Source organism: Tympanuchus pallidicinctus, unplaced genomic scaffold (genome assembly GCF_026119805.1).
Source record: "Tympanuchus pallidicinctus isolate F22 unplaced genomic scaffold, pur_lepc_1.0 scaffold12, whole genome shotgun sequence".
Lineage (NCBI taxonomy): Eukaryota > Metazoa > Chordata > Aves > Galliformes > Phasianidae > Tympanuchus > Tympanuchus pallidicinctus.
Window position 1 is genome coordinate 1,901,280 of NW_026294637.1, and position 26,302 is coordinate 1,927,581.

The 26,302-nt window shown below is 42.8% G+C and overlaps 2 protein-coding genes and 1 non-coding gene across 5 annotated transcripts; 2 read left to right on the forward strand and 1 right to left on the reverse strand.

Moving 5' to 3' along the window:
- Positions 1-2,667: 2,667 nt before the first annotated feature.
- TIPIN (TIMELESS interacting protein) lies at positions 2,668-10,681 on the forward strand. The gene is made up of 8 exons (XM_052671779.1): positions 2,668-2,824; positions 3,804-3,956; positions 4,779-4,872; positions 6,156-6,231; positions 6,643-6,765; positions 7,255-7,318; positions 9,501-9,698; positions 10,038-10,681. The coding sequence occupies exons 2-8, from the start codon at positions 3,821-3,823 to the stop codon at positions 10,193-10,195; spliced, it is 849 nt and encodes a 282-aa protein (XP_052527739.1). The 5' UTR covers positions 2,668-2,824; positions 3,804-3,820; the 3' UTR covers positions 10,196-10,681.
- LOC128075680 (small Cajal body-specific RNA 14) lies at positions 8,025-8,160 on the forward strand. Its single transcript, XR_008203957.1, has one exon. It is a non-coding gene; the product is annotated as a small Cajal body-specific RNA 14 (non-coding RNA).
- Positions 10,682-11,296: 615 nt separating the features above from the next.
- DIS3L (DIS3 like exosome 3'-5' exoribonuclease) lies at positions 11,297-26,044 on the reverse strand. Of its 3 annotated transcripts, XM_052671776.1 has the most exons (17): positions 25,838-26,044; positions 23,640-23,793; positions 22,808-22,936; positions 21,759-21,894; positions 20,746-20,922; positions 20,018-20,096; positions 18,953-19,132; positions 17,999-18,168; positions 17,085-17,246; positions 16,155-16,402; positions 15,559-15,651; positions 14,180-14,713; positions 13,369-13,523; positions 13,095-13,270; positions 12,717-12,862; positions 11,849-12,023; positions 11,297-11,775 (listed from the first exon to the last, which is right to left on the reverse strand). In XM_052671776.1, the coding sequence occupies exons 1-17, from the start codon at positions 25,965-25,967 to the stop codon at positions 11,455-11,457; spliced, it is 3,165 nt and encodes a 1,054-aa protein (XP_052527736.1). In that variant the 5' UTR covers positions 25,968-26,044; the 3' UTR covers positions 11,297-11,454. The 3 variants fall into 3 exon arrangements, with proteins under 3 accessions (XP_052527736.1, XP_052527738.1, XP_052527737.1); XM_052671778.1 differs by lacking the exon at positions 23,640-23,793 and having other exon boundaries at positions 25,838-25,953; XM_052671777.1 differs by lacking the exon at positions 25,838-26,044 and having other exon boundaries at positions 23,695-23,793.
- Positions 26,045-26,302: the final 258 nt, after the last annotated feature.

Genomic DNA, 26,302 nt, shown 5'->3' on the forward strand with positions numbered 1-26,302 from the left:
GCTTGTTTTTCTCCGAAGTAAATCTTTGAAGCAAAAAAACAGAAAAAGGGAGATTATAGTTAAAAAATAAATAAGTAGCCAAACGAGTGTGGAAATGAATCACAGAATCACAGAGTGGCACGGGTTGGAAGGGGCCTCGAGGATCATGAATCTTCAACCCCACTGCCACGGACAAGGCCACCAACCTCCCCATCCATTACTGGACCATATGAAATACCCAATGATTTTTTTTTTTTACTTCTGTGGTCTGCGTGCTTACAGCTGCTGCTGTTAGGGACGATCGGATTTGGCCACAGGAGTGTTCCATGCCTCGATGTGATGCTGACTTCAGGTGTCCCTGTGCTGTGCATGGCTTCCCATGAGGGCTCTATGGAGCTCTGTGATGGTGCTGAGCTTAAAGAGAGAAACATCCACAGAAACGAGAGGTTCAAGTACCACAATAAAGGGCAATAAGGGCCCTTCTGCTGTAGGATAGAAGCAGAATGCTGCCTTGCTTCAACAGAACGAGCTCACCTTACCAGCGAGGTTCTTTGTCTGTTACAGAAAAATGATACTTTTTTCCTTTTTTTTTTTTTTTTTGCCCACTTTTTAAGTAGAAAAGATATAATCCTTGTTTCTGCAGTGCTGCAGCCCATGGACGTGGATCCCCCACCATGTCCAGGAAGGGACAGCTCTCTCCTCACACCGCTAATGCGGTCCCATGCTGCCTTTGACAATACACTGAACTTGTGTTTTAAAGATCTACAGCCCAGAAACAAAGTGATGTTACACTGACTGAATACAGACACAAACTGACGGGTGAGCTGATGGCACTGCAGGGCCCGTTCCCATGTATCTGCTCTGCCATTGCTGCATTCCTCAGCACCGTTACACCTCTGATCCACACGGAGACCAACAACAGGCAGTGCTCAGGCTTAGCTCAAAGCATTGCCTTCTTTGGGTTTTGCTGTTGCTCGTTTTTAATGGTGTCCATCGTGCTGATATAGATAGGCATGTGGTTGTTCTGATTACACGATAGCTTTGTATGGATGAAATATTTGTAAGCCTGTTTGAATTTCTGTAGGACCAATAGGTTCAACTGGTGTAATTGCAATGGAAAAATAAGCCTGTTTTCCAGCACAGCACAAAATGGGTTTGGGGAGTTCAGATGCTCTTGGTGAAAGGAACAGGTGTTTCTGAAGGTGGATCACACAGGAAAAGGCAACAAATGTAAGGTGGTGTAATCTCTGTGCACGACTTCTGAACAGCGAGACTTCCTGATTTATTGATCGATCACCACTGGGAAAAACAGAACTGAAATGCGTCCCTGTAAACATAAACAGGTCAAAAAAAGCTTCTTCTCTTTACTGCTTTTCTTTGACAACTGGTCTACAAGCCCCTGCCTTGTGTCCTGCTTCTTGCATAAAAAGGAAAGGATAATATTTAAGGTGATCAAATACTTTACAACTTATATGAGGTTAACAAGGTATAAATCACCAACGCCTTAATTCAGATAACATAGCAAAATCTGATTTCCCACCACACACCGGCACCAACATTTTGCCAATGATTTATTGGACAGGGAACACTTCTACTGTGCAAACAGGAAAACTCTTCAGATGCAGAAATATCCAATCTCTCATTTTGCAGATTTTCTCTCCCATACATCAAGTGTAGCATAAAACAAAGAGACAAAAATATAAAATAAGGAGCAAGTTTCCTGCAGTTTTTCCACTGCAGTGCACACGGAAATGAACATCTAACATAAAGCACCTAAACCTGAACATCAGCACCTAAACCAGAAAACAGAAGTGTTTTCTAGAACCGAAGCAAGTTATTCTATTTTCTCTGACTTATTATTCCATCAGCGTGTGGCCACTTATTCACTTCCTGGGGAAAAAGAAACAGCCAGCACTGCCTGCTGGAACCGTTCCTCACCTGACTGGAAGCACAGGAGTGGAAAGCACCACCTTGGCCACCCAGTGCAGCTGCTAATTAAACTTATTGATTAACCCATTCAGTAAATATGGGGGGTTATGTAACGCTGTTCTCCTCCACAGATTTTAAATCATCCTCTGCTTTAATCCATGTGTCATTTTTTATGCTTTGCAGATATACATACGCACACGTCGTGCGCATTTTATTCACGTCAGGCTCGGATGTATCACAGACACCTCGTTGTTAAATATGTTTTAATATAAAGTGATCGTTGCGTTCAGCACAACACCCTCCAAGCAGCGCCGGGTTTCCCTTAATTGTATGACATACATTTTTATGGAGTTGGAAGTTAGCAGCACCTGATGCACAGCAGTGTTTACATGTTTATTATTTCTGTATGCTCCAACCATCTGAGGAAACTTCTCAGATCAGCCCAATGGGTTCATGAATACAAGAGGTGCTCATGTATTTGGGAATGCACACTTTCAACCCAGTAAAAATCACTCCGACTGAAGGGGAATGCATTTATTAAGTACTTGAAATTGATTTGGTCCTATTAGAGGGAATAATTCAATCACCCGAATCGTTACCTGCGATGAACTCAAGGTATAAGAGAAAACCAAAGCTCCGTCCCCAGGAGCGGAGTCACCACACAACGCAGCCCCGCCCTGTGGATTTGGCGCCAAAAGCAACCCAGCGCAGCTACCGCGCATGCGCCCTGATCTCACCCGGCCGGCAGCCCGTCTCAGCTCGGCTGTGCGAGATCTCGCGAGAGCTGCGCTCTCCGCCGTGGCCGCCCGGTGGGGCCGGAGGCGGGAGCGGCGGCGCGGCCCCGTGTGGTGCTAAGTGACTTCATCGGGCTGTGCGCGGGGCTCTCCGCCCTCCGATTTGGGCGTCCCTTAATCCGGTAGGAAGGGGAGAGTCGTCAGGGTCGGAGGTGTGAGGGGAGCGGGGCCTCAGTGGTGGTGCGGGGGTCGCGCCGCGCGGTCTGGCCGTGCCGGGATCCCGTGGGTTGTCTGTGCGGGCGGAGCCGCCCGGGTGTCCTGTGTGTGAATCCGTCTGAGGAGAGCTTGTCCTTAAAACTACTTTGTGCTCAGGCTACGAGGAGCCCGGGACGTCCTGAACCTGAGAGGAGACCTCCGGCCTGCAAGTTGAAGGGACGAGCTGTAAGTCAGGGACCCGCACCTCGGCTGACTTCGGTCGCTGAAGTGCGAGTGGAAAGCAGCTGTGTTAAAAGCTGAAATGCTTTTGGTGTGTGTGTTCTGGCAATGACCCACAGCCGCCACTCCCAGGTAGCGAAGTGTGAGAAGCCTGTACCTTACTTGTCTCAGCAGTGCTGGATTATATCATCCTCTTGCATAGTATCTGCTACTTAATTTATATAACCTGCCTTCTGGTTGCCAGACCTTCCTTTGGAAGAGCTAGGTCTCACATAGCTAATGTTTGTCTGTTTCTGTGGCAGTTTTGTTGTTGTTGTTGTTATCTCCTTTTCAAACACTTCTGATATTTCATAGACTTGTTAAGACTGGAAGAGGCTTCCAAGACCCCCAAATCCAGTCCAACCCACCCCCATTGTGGCCCTCCACTGTTGTGGAATTCTGGAATGCCTCCAGGCACAGTGACCCCTCCGCTCCCTGAGCAGTCAGTGCCACTGCCTCACCACTCTTTTGTGAAAGAAACATTCCCCATTATCCAATCTGACCCTTCCCTGGTGCAGCTTAAGGTCATCGCCTCCCATCCTATTGCTGTTACTGGGGAGCAGAATCCAACTCCCACTTTACCACAACCTCCTGGTAGGAAGTGAAGAGAGTGATGAGATCTCCGAGTCCCCTCTCCTCCCAGACTGACCTATCCAGGTTCTCTCAGCCCCTCTTTGTTTCCTACAGGAGAAGGAAGTTAATCCATGGCCATGATTGATCCTCTGGAGAACAACTTGTTTGATCTCCCTGATTATGAGAATACAGAAGATGAAACATTTCCACCTCTTCCACCTCCTGCGTCTCCAGGAAACGATGTTGAATGGGCTCAAGCTAATGGAGGTGAGAACCCTGTGAACCCTGGAGATTTTTCAGTAGAGAATGAAGTGCTGTGAGATCAGTTTTGTTGGAGTTCTAGTTCACTGCATTGTGAACCCAAGTTACTTTATGTTAATTGTATTTGTAAAGTTCTTGCTGCAGTCCTGTGTGGAACAGGTGAGCAGAAGGCATGTAATTGCTTGATGTAAGAAAAAGAGAGATCTAACTCTGACTGGATGTCTGATGTTTAGCGTTGCAAAGTCTTAAACAAGAAACCAGTGTGATAGTAAGTAATTGCTGGTTCTGAGGTGGAGGGATGATGGTGCCTTATCTGCTGCAGTCAGAAGCACGTGTATTAGCCTGAGTCTAAAGGTGAATGGAAGCTGATTGCTAGAAGGCTCACTGATTGTGTTCATACATAACCTCTTTCTCTGTTATTGGAGGGGATGCTGGAATTCTGTTTCTCCCAGATTTCAGTGGGAACTTTAGGAAATGTAGCAACCTATGACTGTTGTTTTTTTTCAACTCTTAAAACTGGCAGTGTCTACTCGATATATTTTCATCAGGAATGCAACATAAAAGTTCTAAGACTACATTCCTTGCAGTAGAAATTTTCCCTCTGTTAGAGAAGTTCATTCTTTAGTATACTTCAGAGACTTGATCGACTCCCTGTCAGTCACTTGGGAGAAGTTAGATGAAATATGCAGGCATTTGTTTGGAGTAGTATTGCAGCAGAGTGCTTGTGACAGTTATCCTTTTGGTAGGGTAGGATCCTAGGTTGTGTGGTGGAATTCTAGCTGGTGCCATTTGTGCTGCGTGCTTACAGTATGTCATGTTCTTTGTTAGATCCAGATGGGAACCAGCAGTCGGAAACAAAGGATTCTTCTGCAGCTGTGCGGAAAGCAGTTAAAAGATCAGTACCCAAACTGGATGCTCACAGGTACTCTTGAACTGAACGTTTGATAGAGCTGGTGCATGGCTGTGATCTCTGCTTGCTCATAGCTAGTGCCTGTTGCATGCTCTACCTCAACCTCTTCTTTTTTTTTTAACTCACCTGCCTATATGATGCTGTTATTAGTCCTGACTTTGTCAAGTTTTGCTTGGTACCTGGCTCACAACTTGGTTAACAGATTTTATTCCTGCATAGGACTCACCCAGCTGTATCGTCTTTATTTTGTTTTGTGCCTCGTATTGTGGATTTCTTTATTTCAAGTGCACTTCAAAATAAATCCTCAGTACACTGATGTCTGCAGGGTGTGCTGTGTAATTAATGCTCACACCTGACTTGCATCCGAAGTAGATAAACTGTTTGTAAAGGACTTACATATTTTCCTTTCTCTTATCACCAAAACTGGCTTAAGTTCCTGTCACAGAGTTGACCAGATCAATCTATGTCCGTGACAGGGGCAACAGGCCTCTGCCCTCCCCCCCCAGCCCAGTCTCACAAAAATGGGAAGGAAGGAAGGGAGGAAAAGAGCAGCGGCAACAATCTATGGAGGAAAACTTATTTTACTGTAATATTGGAATACAAGATAACAAAATATATACAATTTAATTGAAATTGAGATGAATAAATCAGACATGATGAGAGAGAGTTCCTGGGGCCGAGTCAAACCTGAAAAGCTTTTGGCTAGGAAAAATGAATGGCTAGGAAAGCACCTCCAGCACCCACTGCAAGGCAGCAAGAGAGCGCCCGCCCCACCCGGAAGGGTCAGATCCCGTGACTGCTGTAATGTACAGGGATAGGAACTTGGAATTGGGGCAGTGACACTTTAATGCCCCTTACACTACATGATGTTTTGATGTGGAATACTGAAATCCAAAAACAAAAACAAAAAAAAAAAAACATAGAACCATGACAGTTCCTCATGAGATTAGAAAATATCTAAGCTTCAGGTATGTTATCTTTTAAAAATACTGTTGGAGTCTTGAGTTGTTACCTGTCAAGTTTTACGTGGCCATTATAGGTACTGAAAGCGATTGTTCCATTTTCTTTCCATTTCATCAAAATCCAAAAGCTGCCTGGGCTCTGGATGTATCTATTGTGTGTTTTCAGAAACTCTCGAGTCTTACAGCAGCCTTACTTTCTGTGTTTTCTGATTCTCTGTCTGTCCTGAATAGATTTCTGTAGCTCTGGGTGATAAGAGGGAATGTGTGTTTACTCCTTTGTTTTCATTAGGAGAAAGCTGGATTTCAGGTAATTCTGCCATTGCATGTTGACAGGTTGGTTTCAGAAAGAGGACTTCCTGCCTTAAGACACGTGTTTGACAACGTGAAGTTCAAGGGTAAAGGGCACGAGGTAAGACATGGTGAATTCTGGGGTGTTTACTGGAAGATTAGCTTAAATGCACAGATTGCTGCCTGTGGTGTGGGGAGGATTGATATCAAACTCTGACAAGACAGCAGCTTTCTAACAGTATTTGGGCATATGCTGCTGTGGTTTGTAGTTGCAAGCTTAAAAAATATGCATGTGCTTTTCCTGAGCTCTTACTGCTCGTTTTCTCATAGCTTTAAATTGCACTTACATACTTGACTGTAGGGTGGAAGATTACCCAAGTGTTCATATTACTTAGATTTTCAAGAGAGATTTTCAAGAGATTTTCAAGCTGTGGGTGCTTAGTGTTTCCAGAAACATTACTGTAATATTTCCCTCTGGAGTCGGCTGATTTCATCAGCTTCTAACGGCTGGATATCTTGTTTCGTGTTCAAGGCAGAGGATCTGAAGACACTTCTACGACATATGGAACACTGGGCTCATAGATTATTTCCAAAATTGCAATTTGATGATTTTATTGACAGAGTAGAGTCTTTGGGAAACAAAAAGGAAGTTCAGGTATGTATTGTTCCTGTTGGTTTGCCTTCGTGCAGTGCTCAGCAGTGTGAGGAGTTGGCTTAGGAGAGCAAGTGCACAGCAGAGGATTCAAGTTATACGTACTGCTAAGGTGTGTAATGTATTCCAGTAAAGTAATTTCATCATCTCATTCTAAAAAGCTATTTCAAGTATTTAAGAGTACATTTAAAAATTACTGCTTTATAGGATCTCCTTTAACAGAGCATCTTTACACAGAAGCAATCGGAATAGAAGTGCAGGAACTTAGGATTAAACTTGGAGTAGGAGGCTCATGAGAATGTTGCTTTGTGTGCTTAGATGACAGAAAACAATCTTGGTACTTAAGTTTTGGGTCAAACAGATGAATGAAAGAAATATTATTTCAGAATAATACAGCATAAAATTGGGAGCACTGTTAAAAACACATCAGTGTAAGACAAGATTTTTCTTTATCGATGATGCACCACTGTTGTAATTCTTCCTCACTTGCAGACCTGCCTAAAACGAATTAGACTTGATCTTCCTATTTTACATGAAGACTTCACAGCTAGTGAAGGTATGTTTGTTGTGCTGTCAGTTCACTGCTTAAAACTTTGTTTCCCTTCTTGCTAACCAGAACTTAATGATCGTGGTACATTTTCCTGTTGTAGAAGATGTTGCTGAGTGGTCCTCCTTTGAAACCAGGCTTATGTAGAACTTACTGCTGTAAAACCAAACTCAGAATAAAATGCTACCTGCACAGAGGAAGTGGAAAGTGGGTGTTATGGAAGTGTTTACTAGTGGCATTGTTAGCAATGTTCTTCCGGAGAAAATCCTGAAATCCACCATTCCTGCAGTTACCAAGTGAATGTACTCACAATTTGTACTTTGAGTGTGCAGTCTGAAGAGTCTTGGATCTTAGTATTGCAGAAATGAAGAGTTGAGCATAGAGTTTATACTCTGGTTAGTGAGTATAGTTAGGGAGGTTGGAGTGTTGAGTCCCTTACGAAAGGACTCAGTAATGCCTACGGGTACTGCTGTGTATGGACTGGTGTTGCTGTATGCCTGCTGTTGGTTTTTGTTCTTCTTTCCTATTTTTCAGAAATAAACAAGCTTTTTATTCCAATGAAAATGAGAGAGGGAAAGGAGCAAAGTTCATGCAGTAGCTTGGAAGGAACTTGTAGCAGAAATAAGAATTTCTGTAGTCTTTCCTAACGTCCATGGCAGGTGTTTATACTTTCCCTATTCCCCTGTGGGCAGTGCTTTTGGGTGGCTGATGACATGTGGCTGACTTTGCTGTTGGCTGCATTTGCTAGAAATGGAATGCAGCTGTGAGCAGCCACAGACAGTGAAGTGAATGGTTCCTGCCGACAGTGTCTGTAGAGCGATCAGATCTTCTGTGCGATGGTTCCATACACCTGTGTTGCAGTGCTGGTATATTCTTGAGCCACGTTAGCAACTGTATGGCTGATAAGAAAATGGTACCCTGGGCTCCATCAGCAGAGGGGTGGCCAGCAGGGACAGGGAGGTGATTGTCCCCCTCTACTCTGCTCTTGTGAGGCTCTGTCTGCAGTACTGTGTCCAGGTCTGGAGCCCCTGGTACAAGAAAGACAGAGCTGTTGGAGAGGGTCCAGAGGAGCCACAGGGATGGTCAGGGGGCTGCAGCACCTCTCTACAAAGACAGGCTGAGGGAGCTGGGCTTGTTCAGCCTGGAGAAGAGAAGCTGCGGGGTGACCTCATTGCAGCCTGTAGTACCTAAAGGGAGCCTACAAACAGGAGCAGAGTCAACTCTTTGAAAGGGGAGATGACAGCAGGACAAGGGGAAATGGTTTGAAGTTGAGGGAGGGAAGATTTAGGTTGGATATCAGGGAAATTCTTTACAGAGAGAGTGGTGAGGTGCTGGAACAGCTGCCCAGAGAGGCTGTGGATGCCCCGTCCATCCCTGGAGGTGTTCAAGGCCAGGCTGGATGGGATGCTGGGCAGCCTGGGCTGGTATGAAATGTGGAGGTTGGTGGCCCTGCCTGTGGCAGGAGGGTTGGAGATTCATGATCCTTGAGGTCCCTTCCAACCCTGGCCATTCCGTGTAAGTCACCAGCTGGAAAATGTGAGTGGCTGTCCTACAGCTTAGAAATAAAAGCTCAGAGTATTCTAATAAAGACCCAAACCTTTTGTCAGCTAACTTCTCTGTTCGCAGGCTTAAAGTACTGCAGAGGCACAAACGTAATGGGCCTTAGGTGCTCCTCCAGGAGTGCCATGCTGCTTTTGTTGGTGGGTGAAGTTTGTCTAATGGAATTAGGCTGCCTTTATTTTTGCGTGCATGAATTCTAGCAAATGAGTAAATCTCTGTAATAATGCACAGTGAATTTAAAACCATGTCTGTGTTCAATCTGTGATTCCTGTAACTAGTCCTTCTGCTTCCCGAAGCAGTGGTAAGAAAAGTGGCCTTCCAGTAAGAATTGCCTGACTTTACAGTCTGTTCAAGCTTCAGGCACAGCTCGCAAGTGTGAACTTTGTGCATTTGGCTTCTTCTGATTTGTTTTATGCTTTGAATATCAAATATATGCACCTAGAGAGAAGACTGCAAGTTAAAACAAAATTGCACAATGATCTTTGGCTCTCAACAATACAACTTCAAAATGTAGAACGTAATCGGGAATTACTTAATATGCTTCTCTGATAGTTATTTAGTGGAAGGTCTGCGTTCAGTGTGATGCTTCCTGCTCTTCCTGACCCTCTCCCTCAATTCTTTTTTTATCCAGGTGCTGGAGGTGGAAGCAATGGGCTGGATGCAGCCCCTGAAGATGTACATTCCTTCTCTGGGAGCGCAGGAGAACTGGATTCTCTCCTGGGTACAACTCTCACTGAAGAGCAACAGCAGCGAATCAAGAGGAACAGGCAGCTAGCCTTGGAGCGTAGGCAAGCAAAGATGCAGTGTAACAGCCAGTCCCAGCATGATGGTAAGCAGCTGTAGTGTGTGTGTAAGCTCAGTGGCCCGAGAGGTTCTGACAGCTGAGCTGCTGAGCAAAAGGTCCTTAGTACTTCTCTAGAGAGTAGAAGGCTGTAACTCCTGAACTTAAACTGCATTCCCGTAGGCAGATCCCTGTAAGAAGTCAGAGCTGCTCTCCCCAGCTGTGCCAAGTGGTCACAGCCCGTCTCTGGTGAAATGAGACCAACTTGCTGGTCGTTCTGGAGTTGGCTTTCTTTGAAGACTGTGATTCAGGCAACAGACACTGCAGTCATCAGGCACGCAGCAACAGCATTTTCTCACTGAAAGCATTTTGTTTTTCCTTTATCAGAGCTCTCTCCTAGTTACCCAGAAGAGGAACTTAACATCCCAGTTGCTCAGGATCTGACTGGTGCTTTAGAAGACACGCAAGTTACTGCGGCCAGTGTTGCTGTTACAGGAACTGAAGATGGAGAGAGAGAATTGCAGTGTGCCAGAGAAAAGCAATGACATTCCTCATGCTTTGAATGACTTTGTTAATAGGACCCCAACTCTAGGGGGGTCTTTAATAGGACTCCAGCTATTACTGTTGGTATTGAAACATTGCTGGCTCTTTCTAGTCTGACTCCAGGAGTTTCAGGAAAGCCTTAACTATTACATCTGTATAGCTGGTCAAAACTGCTTTCTTGAAACTGCAGTGAATTGTTCCCTGCATTGGAAAGCAGAACCCTGTTCTTCATCTGCATACGAGACTTTTTTTGTCCCTTTACTGACGTTGTTTAGGAAATGGGTTTTCTGGCCAATGCTGACATCTTTCAGTTGATGTCAAACAATTTAACTGAGATGTTAACTGGCGTGTGCACGTCTTTAGTGGAAGATATATAATAGAGACTAGTGCTATACTTGAACAGGAATCTGGGATATTTTTTAACTTATCAAGTACCTGTATTTGTTTCTTACGAAATGGAAGTAATTAAATTTCAGCAGTCAAACAAATTTTTGTATGAGGCTGTTTAAACTCAACTTCCCAATTTGTGCAAGTCACTGCCAAGTACATCATGTTTGGGCTTTGACCGAGATAAAGTCTCACTTTATCTGATCCTGGTTTCTGGCTTGAAGCTCTGTACTGTTACAGAACTGTTTTCTTCCCCTCTTCTGCAATAGCTGCAGCAATTCAGTGCGATCTTCTGCTCTGTGGAATGAATCTGGTGTTGAGGATGACAGCTGTGCTGGAGCCATGAGGATGCCTGATCAGTAGCACAGAGCAGACTCACTCAACCCACGCTGAGGCCCAATGCAGCACATAAAGCAGGGGACACGAGTCGATGTCAGCATGTGTTACACAGTGCCTGCTGTGCAGCTGGGAAATTGTGCTTAAGGGAGGGTCTGGATTAGTGTGACTGAATTAATTTAGTTTAATTAGTTTAGTTTAACTTAAATTTAAATGAATGTAGGTATGAGTTAAAACTCAGTATAGTGGAAAAGAACCACCAGTTGCAGTACGTAGGATGGTAAAGTAATACTTCAGGTTTAAGAAACTAATGTATGGAGGACGGGGTAAGCAAGCTTTTTTTTCATTGAATGACAACCGAAAGGATTCACTACACAGGCTTTAGTCTGGAAGGTAACATTTATCATATGTAAAGTCTTTGTTGCATGTACTCAGATACAAAGAATTCTTATTTAAAATACACAATTTATCTCATTAAAATGACTTCATTTTTAAAATATACTTTAAAAAACTGTACAAAGTAACTGTAAGCAGAGCATCAACAACTACACGCATCAGCTGAGACATCCAACAGAGCCCAGTCCCTGATCTCCTCCAGCAGCTGGTATAAGCTTGCTCCCTTTGTCTGGCAGTACTCTTGGTACTCCAGGCACTGTTCCTCAATTCCTGCACTTCTTGCTTTTTCCTGGGCACGCAGTGCTTCTGCAGACTGACTGACTGCTCTGACTAAGTCAGATTTCACCACACCAGAATTCTTCTTGGAAACATCTGTGGCTGAACTCTGGCATGGGGTGTTCTTGATTATTTCAAGTTTGATTGTGTCCGCGTGGCAGCGGGAGGTCTGCACAAGTATTTTCACCTTAAAAGCAATTAAAAATCACTTAATTTGAAGAAAGCAAAAGGAAATAGCATGGTCAGAAATAAGTACTCACTGTAATGTGATCGAAGAGGCTTAACGTAACCGATTCTCCATTGGTTGTAGTGGAAGTAATTCTATTCTGAAACCGTTGGAGTGATCCAGGCTTCCACTCACAGCTTCTCTCACCTTGACAGGACAGGACTAAGCCTTCCTTGTTTTTCATGTAAGCAGCACCTTTGATTCCATATCTACAAAAAACAAAAAGCAGAAGTGCAGGCATGAGGGTAGAAATTCTTCAAAAACCTTCTCAGTTACCTTGCTAGTTTGAGAGCCAAAGGAAGCCCAGCTAGGGTTATATGAAAGCAAAATTAAAAGGGCAAACACTGCAGCCTGATAATCCTGCTTCAGTGATGTTTCTGACAGCGCTCATAAACAACCTCACAGTATGTAAGAACAGGATGAGACAGCAACTGAGCTTTTTCAAAAGCAGCAAAGCAGAAATGAAGGTCAGTAACCCATTATCTGATGTGTTGGATGGAGCCCGGAATGCCCAGCTAATGGAAGAAGGGCAGTGTTGCACCAATGTTCAAAAGAGGTTCTCAGCCTGCTACATCACATCCTGGAGTGAAAGGAAGGAGTGCTGATGAATGCATGGTCCTTTTTACTTGAAAATTTGAAACTAAACTGCGTTTTCTCCAGTCATTGTTCTGTCTCTGCAACCAAAAGCCTTTTAATGTTCTGAAATAAACAGACTATGTGGGATAGCCTTATCCTTTCTCCATAGCAGCTCCTTTTCAGAATTAAAACAGAAAAATCACTTGTTATAATCTACAGAAAATCTAAAATACAGTCATCAGTCAATGCTTCCTTTCTCAAGGACCAGAGGTATCCTCACAGCATTCCAGAAGCAACTGATTTTAGTCCCAGCCCACTCAGCTTACCTTGGCACAAAAACAAGCACCCCGTTTGTTCGAATTGAGTAGATAACTCCATCTGCTATGCAGCGCTCATCTGTTTCTGGGCTTTTGTCTTTGAAGTACATGCATTGGAAGAGTTCAGTAGACTGCTTCTGAGCATGCTGGGCTGCCTGCAGGTGCCCCCCACAAAAAGAGAAGACAAAAGGACAGGTAAATATTCTGAGAAGCCTGTATGGCTGTGATCTTTATATATTTTTCCATTACTTTTTCCCCAACCCCCTGAAAAAAAAATCATATGTAAGAGGAGCGCTGCAATGTCGTCGTACCCAGAAGTCTCAGTAGAGTGGTATCCTTTCTCCCTGGGTAGCGTGCAAACACAGACACACACAGTGACCACCTTACCCTGTTCCTGTTATTAATGTGTTTGCACAATTCCTCAAGATCCTTGTTACTGAACAATTTATCCTTCACATCCTTAGTTTCCTTCAGAGTTGCTGCCATCAAGAGTCTGTGGACAACTATATCAGCGTATCTTCTAATAGGAGAAGTAAAGTGAGTGTACTTATCTAAAGCAAGGCCTACAAATAAAAAAGGAAGCAATAATAAGCAGTCAAAGCAATCAACTCCTCCTGGCAGTTCAGGCATAACAGGAATTTCATAACGAGTGACAGGATACCATAATGATGAAACTCTTCCTCAGAACAAGAGCCGGTTGAGAAGTACAGTGCATTTGACATTGCTTGAGTGGCCATAGATCGCAACAGCCTATTTACAATTGGATCCAGTGGATCATCTGCTTTATCCAGGGACTCAGCCAATGCTTTGTTAGACCTGTTAAAAAAGTGTTAATTCTGAATAAAATTATGTTTCTCTGATCATAGTAATAGGCTACAGCTAAACTGCATCTTGGAGAACCAGAATCTAGTGTAAAACCCTTCCTTTGTCTGGTACAGGGCGGATGCTGAGCTGGGTATAAGTGTGTTCTGTACAGGAGAGCACAAATGCTGGAAAGGTGGCTTCCAAACAAAAGGCTCTGCTGACACACCTCGTGTACTGATATCTCTGTACCATGAGGCCTACAGTCTTCTCATAGAACAGAGTCATTATAAATTATTCTGTGTCTTTTAAAATTACATTGCACAGAATTAGCTTGGTTTAAACCCAGACTTTTATGCTACTATTACAGGAAATACAGTGCAAACAATGCTATTACAGACCTTAACTGCTACTCAGGGACTGACCAAATTCTCCTTAGATGTGTCTAAAAATGATTCAACTACTGCCATTTTCAGTCCAGCCAGTAGAAACACAGCCATCGCCTCTTTAGAGTGTCATTTTACATAAAGGTTTTGGTTAAAGAAATAAATTAAGAATTGCTAGTGTAGTCTCTATTAACATTGATATTCAGAACAGTAATGGTTTGTAGTAATAACATAGTCAAGCAGTTAATTGCTCAATTGATTAAAGTGCTTAAGCAGTAAAAGTACCGTGTGTCTATTGAGAAACCTTTGGCACTGGCACATTCTTGAAGGTCAGTAAAAAATTCCTGTCGTGGTGGAGGATGTTGGCGTAACAAAGCTTGATGAGGAAAGCTTTCTGAAATCTTTTTTGCCACCCAGTGGTTTGCAAGGATCATACATTCTGCGACAGTCTCATGCACTTCCAGTGGCTGCTTGGGGATGAGATCATGAATGTTTTGTTTATCATCCAGTTGCACTCGGATTTCTACCCCTTCTAGTTCCAGAGCACCGCAGCTGTCCCGCTTAGCTCTCATGTGCCGTGCTATATCAGTGAGTTTGGATATTGCCCAAACCAGCTCAGACAATTTCTTCTCTCTTGTTCTTTCATCCAAGTCCTTGAGTTCCAGGATATCATCAGCAACACTCATGTCCCCATCTAACAACCCCTGTGCTACTTCATAGGCCAGCTTGTATGCAGATCGAATGATGCTTCTGTTGTAGCAGACTCTCAGTATCTCGAATGACTCTCTTTCTAGTTCCCACAGGACGCTTACAGCATACCTTAAAAACAAAAATCACAGTTCTTTAAACAGTTCTGGTTGACTTAACATTTAACATACAGATTTCATCCTGTGCTGATTTTCTTTGCCCACCCGTTTTAAAGCACCATTACGCTGCAGTAGTTAATTTCAGCTTTCTATGACTCTCCACTACTTGGATGACAAATAGTAACAAGTAATTCCGAGCCCATGCATACACAATTACTCTGTAACAAGTGATGAAACATTTTTTAGTTCTGTGCATCCACAAAGCATGCACAGTCCAACTGTGGAACAAAATTCGTAACTTTTTTTTAGAGAAATCAATTAATTGTATGGTGACAGAACTGGTAGGGGCAGCTCAAAAGCAGCACTGACAATCAAAGAGTGGGGGCAGAGCTGCAGAAGAATAAGCATCCCCTTTGTTCCCAGCAGCAGTGCTGAGTTAAGCCCTATAAAACTGAACAAGGAATGACAGCTGGATACTTCACATTTCCTGTTGACTCTCACTGAGAAAGTCATCGCCATGAATAAGCACTCACCATAACTCTGCTGTCTGAAGATCTCAACAGGGCTAGCAGGCAGGAAACCTTGTTTTTGTATCAGATTTATTCTGTTGGTAGTTCATTTCATCAAAAAAATCAGCTGCATTGCCACAGTCAAACAAATGACATTTTGGCAAGCTAAAGGATTACGAAGCGTGCACCTCATCTAAACAACGCAGCATTAGAAGCTATTTTTAAGCATGCATTATTCTTTCAGTTGAAGATTTGTAATGCAAAGCATGCATATAATTAGTAAACAGATAATGGTAGCAATAACTAAATTGCAAGAATTTCTATCCTCAGACATGCTGGCAAATCTTACCTATCAACTCCACTGAGAAGAGAGCATATGTCAGCACTCAGGACTGAGGGCAGCATGTCGTAACGACGGTCTGCCAAATAGTAAGTTGTGGCCCTGAAGAATAAAACACAGGTCCTGTTCTTCTGTTTGTCCCCCAGCAGTTCACAGTGCACCCACAGTGCCAGCAACACAAGGCACGTAGCATGGTTTGTTACTAAGGGTGTTTGCACACAACATACAGGTGCAGTATTGAAATCAAATTATTTAAATATTACTCAAGTCTAAGTTTGCTTTGCTCTGAATCTCCGACTTCCATTAATGAAAGAGCTCAGGCTGTACAAAATGCACCCATTTAACATGATAGCAAACATTCCCTTGGATATTAAGTTTAAGTTTCATTGTGCCTACAATGAACAATACATTTCATAATGTGATTCAGAAGTTTGAGCTCCAAACAGTAGCGATAACAGAAAGAAAGAGTATCTGGCATATTAACACATGGTAAAATATTGAAAGTAGGAACTTTTTCGAAGGAATTAACAGAACTTCTTGGTGTTTCCATAGGGTGGCCTCACTTCCAAGCTCCAGGCAGTTTGTACTTTCAGAAAATACATTACCTTGCTCTTGCCTCAACATCGGTGTAAGAATTTGCTGCCACAAAATAGGTTACATCTGCAATGTGGACACCTAGCTCTAGATTCCCATTAGGCAGAGTTCTAACGGACAGTGCATCATCCACATCTTCACAACCTTTTGGGTCAATGCTGAATATTAAGTGCGTATCTCTCAAGTTGAGACGTTTTTTTTCCTCCTCTGGATTCACTTTCCATGGATTCTTTGGAGAACTCGCAGGCATTTCATTCATCTGTACAAAACATTATTGGTGGACATACAGTTATATCTTTCCTAAAAAAAGAAGCCAACAGATGAGACTGAATTTCCTTTTCCTTCTCTAATCTGGTAATAGTTTTGTGTTGGTAAGCTTTTTCATCCTGACAAATTCCTCTTTCCTTACATTTCCAAGTCAGACTGGGAAACAAAATCTGAAAGTGTGCTACAGCTGCTACTGTTGTAGGGATATTGCAGCTGTGGCAAACGAGCACTGTGTGCTGTTTCTTACATGCTTTTAGTTCTTTCTTCAGTTAACTGTAGGTGCAATCGAAACACTTCTGTGACAGCTGGCTGCTGCCCTGGTCAGAAACAAAGGTGTAAGACAGTGATTTCAACACGTCTTGGCCGTTGCAATCAGTTGTATGAACACATTTAAAGACAACGATATCTTAAAATTTTATATCAAATTAGAATTAAAATTTTGTAATTTTCTCCTGTTCATGAACAGGTTGTCTTAAAGTCCCTCTTGATGTGAGAATTTATAGTGTCCCTAAAACCAATGCCATCCAAATGCAATTCCAGAAAAAGACTCCATAAATAGTTTCTGTTTTTCAAAAATCTGGAGGCAATTAATGCACTCAGCTCCAGAGGGCCCCCTCTTGGAGCAACGAGAGCCTGCAGGTGAACAGAAAACGTTCCTCACCGTAAAGACTGACCTGAATTTCTGAGAAGGGAGCAACAGAAATGCTGTTCTCCACCAGAATAGCTGCTATTTCCCCTTCGAGATCTCCAATTCTTCCTAAAACTCTCACAAAGTGTCCATTTGGATATACAGAAGTTGATTCCCAAGAATCAATGCGCACAACAACTCTGTACTCCTGCAACAACACAATTGTTCTGTTAAAACAGCCATCTGCTCCTGACAAGCAATCAACATAAACACTTTTCAGAGGCAAACAGTGTAATCCAAAGAGATCTGACAGCTCTAAGCATCTTAATAGAAAAGAAAAATAAACCCACAATGAGAAGCATGTAGCTACTTAGAACTACATTTCTTTCCTGACTGTCAATGTACAGAGAATCTCTACCTCCAGGTATATTAAAAAACAAAGGCAGAACCAAGACATAAATAAATATTCTTCACAATCAGAATTTACTTGTTAGCCTTTGCCTGTGAAATACTTAGCATTGCAAACTAAAGACAGCTGGAATGAACAAAAAACAAAGATCTCTCTTCTTTCTCCAGCAATGGCAGGTCAATCATTGCAATTTGTTACCAGCTTACTGAAAAGCCTTTGTCTGCACTTTCACCAGAGTTACAGTCAGTGATCCAATAAAGGCATAGGGGTTACTAGTATGACCTCAGTTTATCAGAAAACAAAGCACAAAACTCAACAACCCAGAGTACCTGGACTATGGCACAAATTCAGAACTCAAATACAGTTTATTACCTGAAGGTGAGACAATTCTGTCAGGAACTGAACACTTCCTTATGTTGAACTTGAACTGCTCTTACAAACTTAACTTTACTAATAATTCTTTACCTGTCTTTTTGCCTTGGAAAACATCATCAGAGCATATGACTCCCACCTTACAAACACAGAACAGAGAAATACTTCTTTCAGATTACCTGCAGTGCTTCTGCTTGCTGGGTACTGATCCGGATTTTGGGAATTCTGTAGTCCCAAGGTGTTACAAGGATTTTCTGAGCATTTCTGCCTTGGGACTGGCTCTCTTCTCTAGAGGGGAAAGTGACCACATAATCCCTCCAGTTCTTTTGAATGATTCCAACAACTTTACCTTTTAATAAGGAACATTTTCAAATAAGTTTCCATAGTACAGAATGTTAGACTGTAATAGGAGCTGGACACTTCTCCACTTACTTATTAAAAATCTTTATCATTAATTGTTCTTTAAAATCAAGGAATCAAAAGGATGTTGTTGTCTTATACATAATCAACAGCGAGAGCACAGGACACAAATGCACACCTTGTAAATTGCTCTGCATCCTAATCTAAGTTAGTCTCTTGTAGAGCTGTAAAGAATGATAGTGTGTATGCAGGTAGCAAAGTATTTGAGATCTAATCCTGTAGGCCAAGATCATCTTAGCTGGCAGCTTTCTCAACTAGAGTCAGTCTCCTCATTCAAGAGATCTGAACCCCAAATGCCTTCTATAGCAATGCTGCAGTTCAGGCTGACGTTACCATCTACTGTCAGCCTTTGCAAACATCTTTGCATTGTAATATTCCTGTTTTCAGTCAATTGTAATCTCCTCAAATTAAATGCTTAAACTCAATGAATGTAAAATTCAGTACTTTAGGAATTTGTTTAGAATAAATGAACTATTTCTGAAAATAAACTAAAGAATGGAATTTCACATATAGTAAAAAATACAGTGGCTTTATTTCAGGGCTATGTTAGAATGCTTTCATCTGGCATAAGCACTTGGAACTTAGTATGGTATGGTAAATGTGACAGTGAAAGAAATCCAAGCAAAAGGACTCATAATGAAGACTGCAACACACATCAGACCAAGGAAGTGAGGTAATCTTAATAAACCATTGCATAATTTGATCTACTTTACCTGTGGGCATGGGATCCCCAGTGGTGTCTGCAGGTGTTTTGTCCTCAGTCTCATTCTCACACAGGGCAACAGTCCTTCCTTTCCATTCATGGGAAGGGAGTAACTCCACTGCTACCACATCACCATGGATCGCACGGTTTCGAGCTCTGGCCCCATAAATAAGGATGTCACTTTGAAGCTCTACATCGAAAATAAAAAATAAAGTGAACTACTGATTCCTCCACCTCCCTTGGCAGCATTCTGCTGAAAGAACAGTTTACAGAAAAGTATATTTGCAGTACGACCTCTCTCCAAAGGCAGTACTGGCAAGTAATTAACACTGCAAGAAAATTAAAATCTGTCCCGTTTCTTAGAAGAGATATTAATTCTCAGTGTAACACAGCAGAGGCTAAGATGAATTCGCTGTTATTAGGCAGCACACAGAACAGTTAAACTGTTGATTCAACTGCTCCAGAATTCTGGGCAGGATTAAACAAGTTTTTACTAAAGGGTTTCTATACAGAATAGTGTAGGGACTTGCAGGAACATTTGAAAGTACTTATTAGTGAAAACTGGGACAGTGCGAGTGCTGTGCGAGAACAGCGTGCTGCTCTTTAGAAGGCATTTATTACTAACTCATAGCAGAGGGACAATACTGGTGATCTGATCTGAAAGGCATTTTTCCTGTACGATCACAGTGACCAGCTCCCTCATCCTGCAAACGCTTATCTCAACAAATGGGTGCCATCTGAAGTTTGAGCAAAGCACAAAGATAATGATTTGCATCAGTATTCAACTTCAGAAAAGCTCTAGAGAAATCTGCTAGCAGGACAAGAGTCCAAAACATGGCAAAAGGTACTAAGAATAGGGGATATGCAGCACGTTGTTTTCTTGGAAGGCTCGGCCTCTGGATTAATGTCCATCCTCCTCTCTGGCTTGTGAAAAGAAAACACAAACATGACAGTATCTTAGCTTTCATCTTGTGTAATATCTGAACAGCTATGTATGTATCTGTGGCTACATGGATTCATGTGCAAAGTGCAGGCAGTGCCGAGGAGTCACTGAATGCTTTCGTTGTCTTTTCACCTGTTTCTTTGCTGCCAAATCCCTGAAGTCGAACAAAAGCTTCCAGTTGTGCTCTGTGCTTATTGACATTCAGTGCACCCTAAAAGTAATAAATCAATAAAAAGAATGAAAGAGTCACACCTCTAAGTAGCCAACTTGAAATAAAGCAAAGATGTGCTTACTTGTACTTTTGGTTGCTATTTAGGTCATTTTGGACATAACTTTCTCATAACTGTTTTCTCTACAGAGAAAGAACAGACTTTAAGTGCTCACTTCTAGGAAAGAAGCACAAATTCTTTAAAAAGCTCATTTTTAAGCTGGTGAAGAACCTTTTATTCAAAGCACAGGCAGTGTAAGATTACTTTTACTGCCTGCTCTAATAGCGGAGATTAAATATTAAGAAAGAAAGCTCTATTTTTTCATATGCTATTTACACCTTGCTCAGAAACCTGTCAACCAAAGAACAAATTACTACCTCTGATTCTTCAGAATCAAAAGTCAACCTAGAGGAAGATCCCCAATAACAAATTTTCCTTTTTCTTTCTCCATCTGTTCACAAGATGAAGTACAGGAAATACGTTGAGAATCCAAATCCCTCCCATCCTCTTACTCTTGCCTTCCCAGAGTAATTTTATTTCCCTCTTCCCACCAATCCATGTTTCTCCATCTAATCAGTCTAATTCAGGCAACTAAAAGAGCAAAGCACAGGACTGCACTGTTCTGTGTACGATCTCTAAGTCGCAGTTTACCTGGATGTACCTTCCAGATTTGATCCCAGCCTCCAATACTTCCATGGGTAAATGCTCAGGATATTCTTTTCCATTGTTTTCTTGACTTTCAATCTCCCGTTCGCGCCGAGCTTGAAGAATCGAGTCATAGAGTTCATGGGCAGCCTTTAAATCAGGCCAAAAGTTATCCAAGTAGTTCTGTGTGCACACATATGGACAAAAATGAAAGCATTTAGAGGTCACTGCTCTTTTAATAATGCTTCATTTGATATGCATATAATGGACGAGGGCAGCCTCGTGCTATACTCAAACAACATTTCCAAGTGGTAACTGTCTGCTCTAGGCACCACCAATCGTTCCAGATTCATCCTGATTCTAGGATGCCACAGCAAAACCATCCAACAGGCAACCTATTATATTTACACTTTTTGTATGACTCTCTATCCCACATTAGAACTAATTTCCATTACCTCATAGAAATCAAACACACATGTAATCCTTTCTATATAACTTTGAGGTAAACCTTGTTGGTTTTACTCAACATCCTATCACAGCTAAACATAAACCTGCCATTCACGTGGCCTGCTGAATACAAGCAGTAACTAAACGAAGAATAAATTACCTTCTCAAACATCAGGATATCCTAAATTTGCCTCTATTGGCTATCAGACACTGTCTGAACAATGCTGATGGACATTTAGGTTACGTCTGTTTAAGGACTGTTTGCACTGCAGATTCAGACAGCTGGTTGGGATAACCAATTACAGGCTCTCAGTGCCAAATTCTTACAAAAAAAAATAATAAAACAATAGAAAGGGCTGCTGTTCTTCTTCTCATTTCTCCATTTTTCTCACTCACTATTTTCAATGACATTCCCATGACATCTTTGCTTTCTTTCATAAACATAAACATAATCATGAGGCAGCACTGCAGTACACATAAACTCTGAAATGGTTTGCACGACACATTGAGCTTTGAAGTACTTGTTTGGTCATTCTGATGAACAACAAAGGCAACCTTCAAAGGCATGTTACCTTAAAGGAAATCACAAACACTCCTTCTGTTTCATTTCCGTACTGCCTGATAGCATCTTCATCTTCTGTTACCATAACAACCGGCATCTGACCCAAGCAATGATTATAATACCAAACTGCTGCACTGTAAATACTCCTAGAAAAAAAACAAAGCTTGAAGTAAGATTTCTGGAATATCTCATTTGCTACCTGCAAGACATTTGCAGACTTTGTATAAATGAGACTTTGGTTTTCACACACCAAGTTACATCATCTTTATATCTGAAAAAGAAATGGTGTGCCACGTATGAGCACTCAGAAGACACAGAAGAAGTGCTTATTTCTCAGCATGTGTCCAAGCTGCAACATAACGTATTACTCCTGAGTGAAAGCTTGTAAAAATTTAGTTAGAACTGCCAGAAGTTCTGTGGGCTAAACAGGCTATGAGACATGACATCTAAGAGGATTTGAAGTATGCTCAATCTATTTATTATGCTAAGGAAAACTTTCAAATGGCTGTCTGCACGGGAACTGTTGAGTCACGGCCTGATTGAACATGTGGGGAAAGGACAGGTCAGCCCTGGGAGCACAGTGAAGGCAGTGGGACAGGAAGGGGTGGAGCTGGCTGCACCTCTCTTAGACCTCATTTAAGGACTGACTGCCACTAGGGAAGAATCTCTGGTTGGAGATCCCTCTTTTGGGGAGTTTTCCCTGTGAGCCTCAATCTGTAGAAACAGGTGAGTGCCTTTTCTTTGTAACACCTTTCCATTGGTGCTAGCTCCTTTGTTATTACACCTCTTTTACTGCTATTTCACTGCCTTGATCTTTCTGATCGTTACAGCGTCCAACTTGAAAATGATCTGACAGTGTGTGTTTGTTCTCAGCATTATTACATTTCTGTTTATTTTCTTATTGGACCAATGTTAACCTTTCTTAATCACAAAAATGCAATCTAGACTTTCACAATTATTGTAAACTGTTCCAGGCCTATGCAGAGCAAAACAAAACCAAATCTCTAAATACAACATGATTATGTTATCCAGTGCAGTGCTATATAAGTTAAAGCACACCTGGTCTGCCACTTCTCCATGCTTTCTCCCTTCTCTCTTGGCTGGTAAGAGTTCTGGTGGAACTCATTAGCAAACACTGTACAATCGTGGCGAGTGTCCTTTACTAGATTTCGCAACTTGTTGTACTGTCTGGAAAACAGAAAAGATGAATATTATCTTGTGCTTTTTTTTGATAATGCAACTTATTTTCATCTGTAAATACAGCTGAAAAACTCAAGGAGAACTATGGTCACACACAAAGAAATGCATTTATTAAATTCCACTATTGATGATAAAGCTTAAAAAATCTATAAGCAAGCTTTTCTAATTGTGTTACAAATATTCAGATTCTTAAACATATTTGTTTCCTGATAAGCCCCCCTCAAACATTATAAGTGTGTGGGAACTTGTCTTTTCAGAAACAAGATGCTTTGGCAATACACAGGTTAATGCCTGCTAAGTGCCATGTAATAGCACTGACTGGTCCTCCAAGATGAGCGCTCCATCTGTAGTACAGCAGAAACAAAAAGGTGCACAAAATCTAGTTGTGGCATACAGCACTGTTTCTGCAAAGTCCTTTATTGCTGTCACAAGCCATCTGATTAATTAGTAATATTACAGGTTTAATGATTCCACTATCAAGCAGAAACTATTATAGGCATTGATGCCTATGGATCACCAAGGATCACCTTTCTTTTCCTTCTGTAAAATTAAATTAGGTCTTTTGAAAGACCTAAGAACAACTTAAGCACAGCATTTTTTCTGATTTAGGGTGACTGTTTAAATATATATTGTACAAAGTCAGTAAGTTACTTCAATCTATAGTAAAAAAAAGTTGTTATAGGACAAGTACCTGCGACCTTTTTGATGTTGCACAGCTTGACATGCTGTCTGCATGAAAATGATACCTTTCAGCTCTGGAAACTCAAGAATCTCAAGGTAGTCCTGAACGACCTTCCAGTCTGGGACAACATAATGAGTCACATCGTCCGATAACAATTTGCCATCTAAAATACAATGCAGAGGTTAAAAATCTAAACTTCCAGATGCAATACTGCTTTCTTGAAAATAAGTGCCAGGAAATTAGAGTTGCCTCTTTTCAAAGGCATGCACGTGTATTTCTCAGATGAACAAAGCTACAGTGACTAGTGTGGTACAATTCTCTGTTGCAATCTCTACAGTTTGTGACAATACCCTTTTGTTATCCACTAATGCCAAAATGTAGTGTGAATTCAATCCAAAGGAGTGAAGAACATCCAACTTCATTGTGAAAACGATGCCACTTAAAGCGCAGGTAACATTGCTTTTTTCTTCTCTCCACTTTCACGAGGAAAGAGACCACAGAAAATCTTTTCATGGAACCATTCAATAGGTGTGGTGTTTCCACAGATCTCTCTATTCAACACTATCCATTTAGAGTAGGCTCTTCTCCTACATCTTTACGCATAAGAATACCGATAAAAGGAGATGTTCTCAAAGAGGAAAGGTTGAGATCTAGACTATTATCATCAACAATATTCTCTAAAGAAACTCCATTCCTTATGAGTATGCCATCATACCAACCCACCACTGATTAAAATGTCACCACAAATTAATTACTAAAGATTTGATGGGTTGGCATTAACTCTGCTGTATTTGCTGATTTATCCATTTTAGTATTATAAAAATGGTACTTCTGTAGTTAGTATAGGGCAGGGAAATTGTATTTGATAAGATGATATAGACCTTGATGTGTCAGGTTATTTTCATGTGTCTCCTCGGAACTGTCACAGGACCAAGTGTGAATCCAGCAGGCACAGTCCTGTGCACAGTGCCAAGGCTACACCTTACACTGAAGGTATAGAATGGATGATGGCAGTTTGCACATAAAAAAAGCTAATATTAATTAATTCAGAAAAGCATTATAAGTAAAATGTCACTCAAAGTCTTATATAATCTGCTCACACCAAGCTATCCTTGCCTAACCCATATGTTTAGAGCACAATAACTTCTGGGTAGGCACAGGGTGCCATTAGAGGCATCTCAAGGTGTGAATTATGCAGAGGAGGAAAGTTTGAGCACGGTGTGCAGTCAGGAATGAAAACAAATGTTCACCTTACCTCTGGGTTACCTGAAATAAGTACACAGGGATGTATTCTGGCACTGATCTGCAGCACAATTTACATTCAAAGAGAAGTTGGTCATGGGCAGAGGGGTGAGAGTTTGGTCTGTAACTTATAGCCCAAAGCAGTGCATATCTCTGTGGCACCCAGATCCACAGGGGAGCAGTGATTAACTCCCCCTGACATCCTAGCTGGCAGTAAAATGCTGTGCTGTCCTCTGCCCTTATGTGCAACAGGCACAGAGAACTGAAGTGACAACACCGGTGTCAGCTGCAGCTCAGAAAGAACTGAAATTCTGAACCTTTTATTTTAAGCTGATCTACAATGTGCTAAACAGCACCTCAGTACATAACAACCTCAGGTGCCTCAGAAGGTCATCCTATGCTGGGATGGGAGGCAGAACAGGAGCACTGCGCTCCGTTATGAACAGAAATACCTGCTGATGCACAACTACAGCTGCCACACGATGCTGGCTGGGCCCTGCTGTAAGCACACAGCACGGCCCGGGTTTATTACACGCTATAATCACCACCACGCAGAAATTAACACACTTTTAGACAACCTGCTGAGGAAATAAGGTGAGAAAGTCACCTTTCCCGCTGTGCTCCGGCCTTTCAGCACCGCCCCGAGCTGTTACAGCTAAATCCTTTATCGACCAACACCTCCTTTCGGTTCCCTTTTTATTTTCCTCAACACCCCGAATCGGAACCATCGCTGTACTGGGTGCCGCCCGTCATCTCCCATCGCCGCGCATTGCCTCCGCTCCGCAGCGCCCATCCCCCGCTCCGCTCCCGCCGGTTCTCTCAGGCCTCGCCGCCCGCCCGGATCCTCTCAGCCCAAGGATCGCACCCGACTCTGGCCCAACACGGAGCGCACCGCCCCAGTTGCTCCCTCACACAGCAGCCCGCGTCGCCCGGCCCGGCCCGGCCCGGCCCCTCAGCCCGCTCACCGCGCGGACAGCCGGCCCGGCACAGCGCGCTGCGGCACGGCACGTCGCTCCGGAGGTAATGCTCCCGAACCACGCGCACCGAGCGGCCCTGCTGGCTCCGCAGCTGCAGCACTTTCTCCGTGCGGAGCATTCGGACGGCGGCAACGAGCGGCGAGCCGCAAAACGGTCAGACCGGAGATCCCGGGCCGCTGCGCGAGGGGCGGTGCAACAGGACGGGGCGGGGCCTGAGCCGAGGGGTGGGGAGGATGGCGGGGGGCGGGCGGGAGCGGTGCAGGCAGCGCTGAGCGATGGGCGGAAGCGGGCGGAGAGCAGCGCTGGGGGAAAGGCGCGAGCTGAGGGAAAAGCGCGAGCAGAGAGCAAGGCAGGCGCGAGCAGAGAGCGGCGCTGAGGGATAAAGCGCGAGCTGAGGAGAAGGCGGGAACGGGCTGAGAGCAGCTCTGAGGGAAAGGCGGGAGCGGACTGAGG

What these genes read in the sequence shown, in the direction of transcription:
- TIPIN (XM_052671779.1), top strand. Translation starts at nt 3,821, where the DNA reads ATGGCCATGATTGATCCTCTGGAGAACAACTTGTTTGATCTCCCTGAT. An exon ending in CCCAAACTGGATGCTCACAG is followed by an intron (nt 4,873 to 6,155) that starts GTACTCTTGAAC and finishes GCATGTTGACAG; the next exon opens with GTTGGTTTCAGAAAGAGGAC. An exon ending in AGACTTCACAGCTAGTGAAG is followed by an intron (nt 7,319 to 9,500) that starts GTATGTTTGTTG and finishes TTTTTTATCCAG; the next exon opens with GTGCTGGAGGTGGAAGCAAT.
- DIS3L (XM_052671776.1), bottom strand. Translation starts at nt 25,967, where the DNA reads ATGCTCCGCACGGAGAAAGTGCTGCAGCTGCGGAGCCAGCAGGGCCGC. An exon ending in CCGGGCCGGCTGTCCGCGCG is followed by an intron (nt 23,794 to 25,837) that starts GTGAGCGGGCTG and finishes ATTGTATTTTAG; the next exon opens with ATGGCAAATTGTTATCGGAC. An exon ending in CTTCTCAGTGGAGTTGATAG is followed by an intron (nt 14,714 to 15,558) that starts GTAAGATTTGCC and finishes TTTGTTTTTAAG; the next exon opens with GTATGCTGTAAGCGTCCTGT.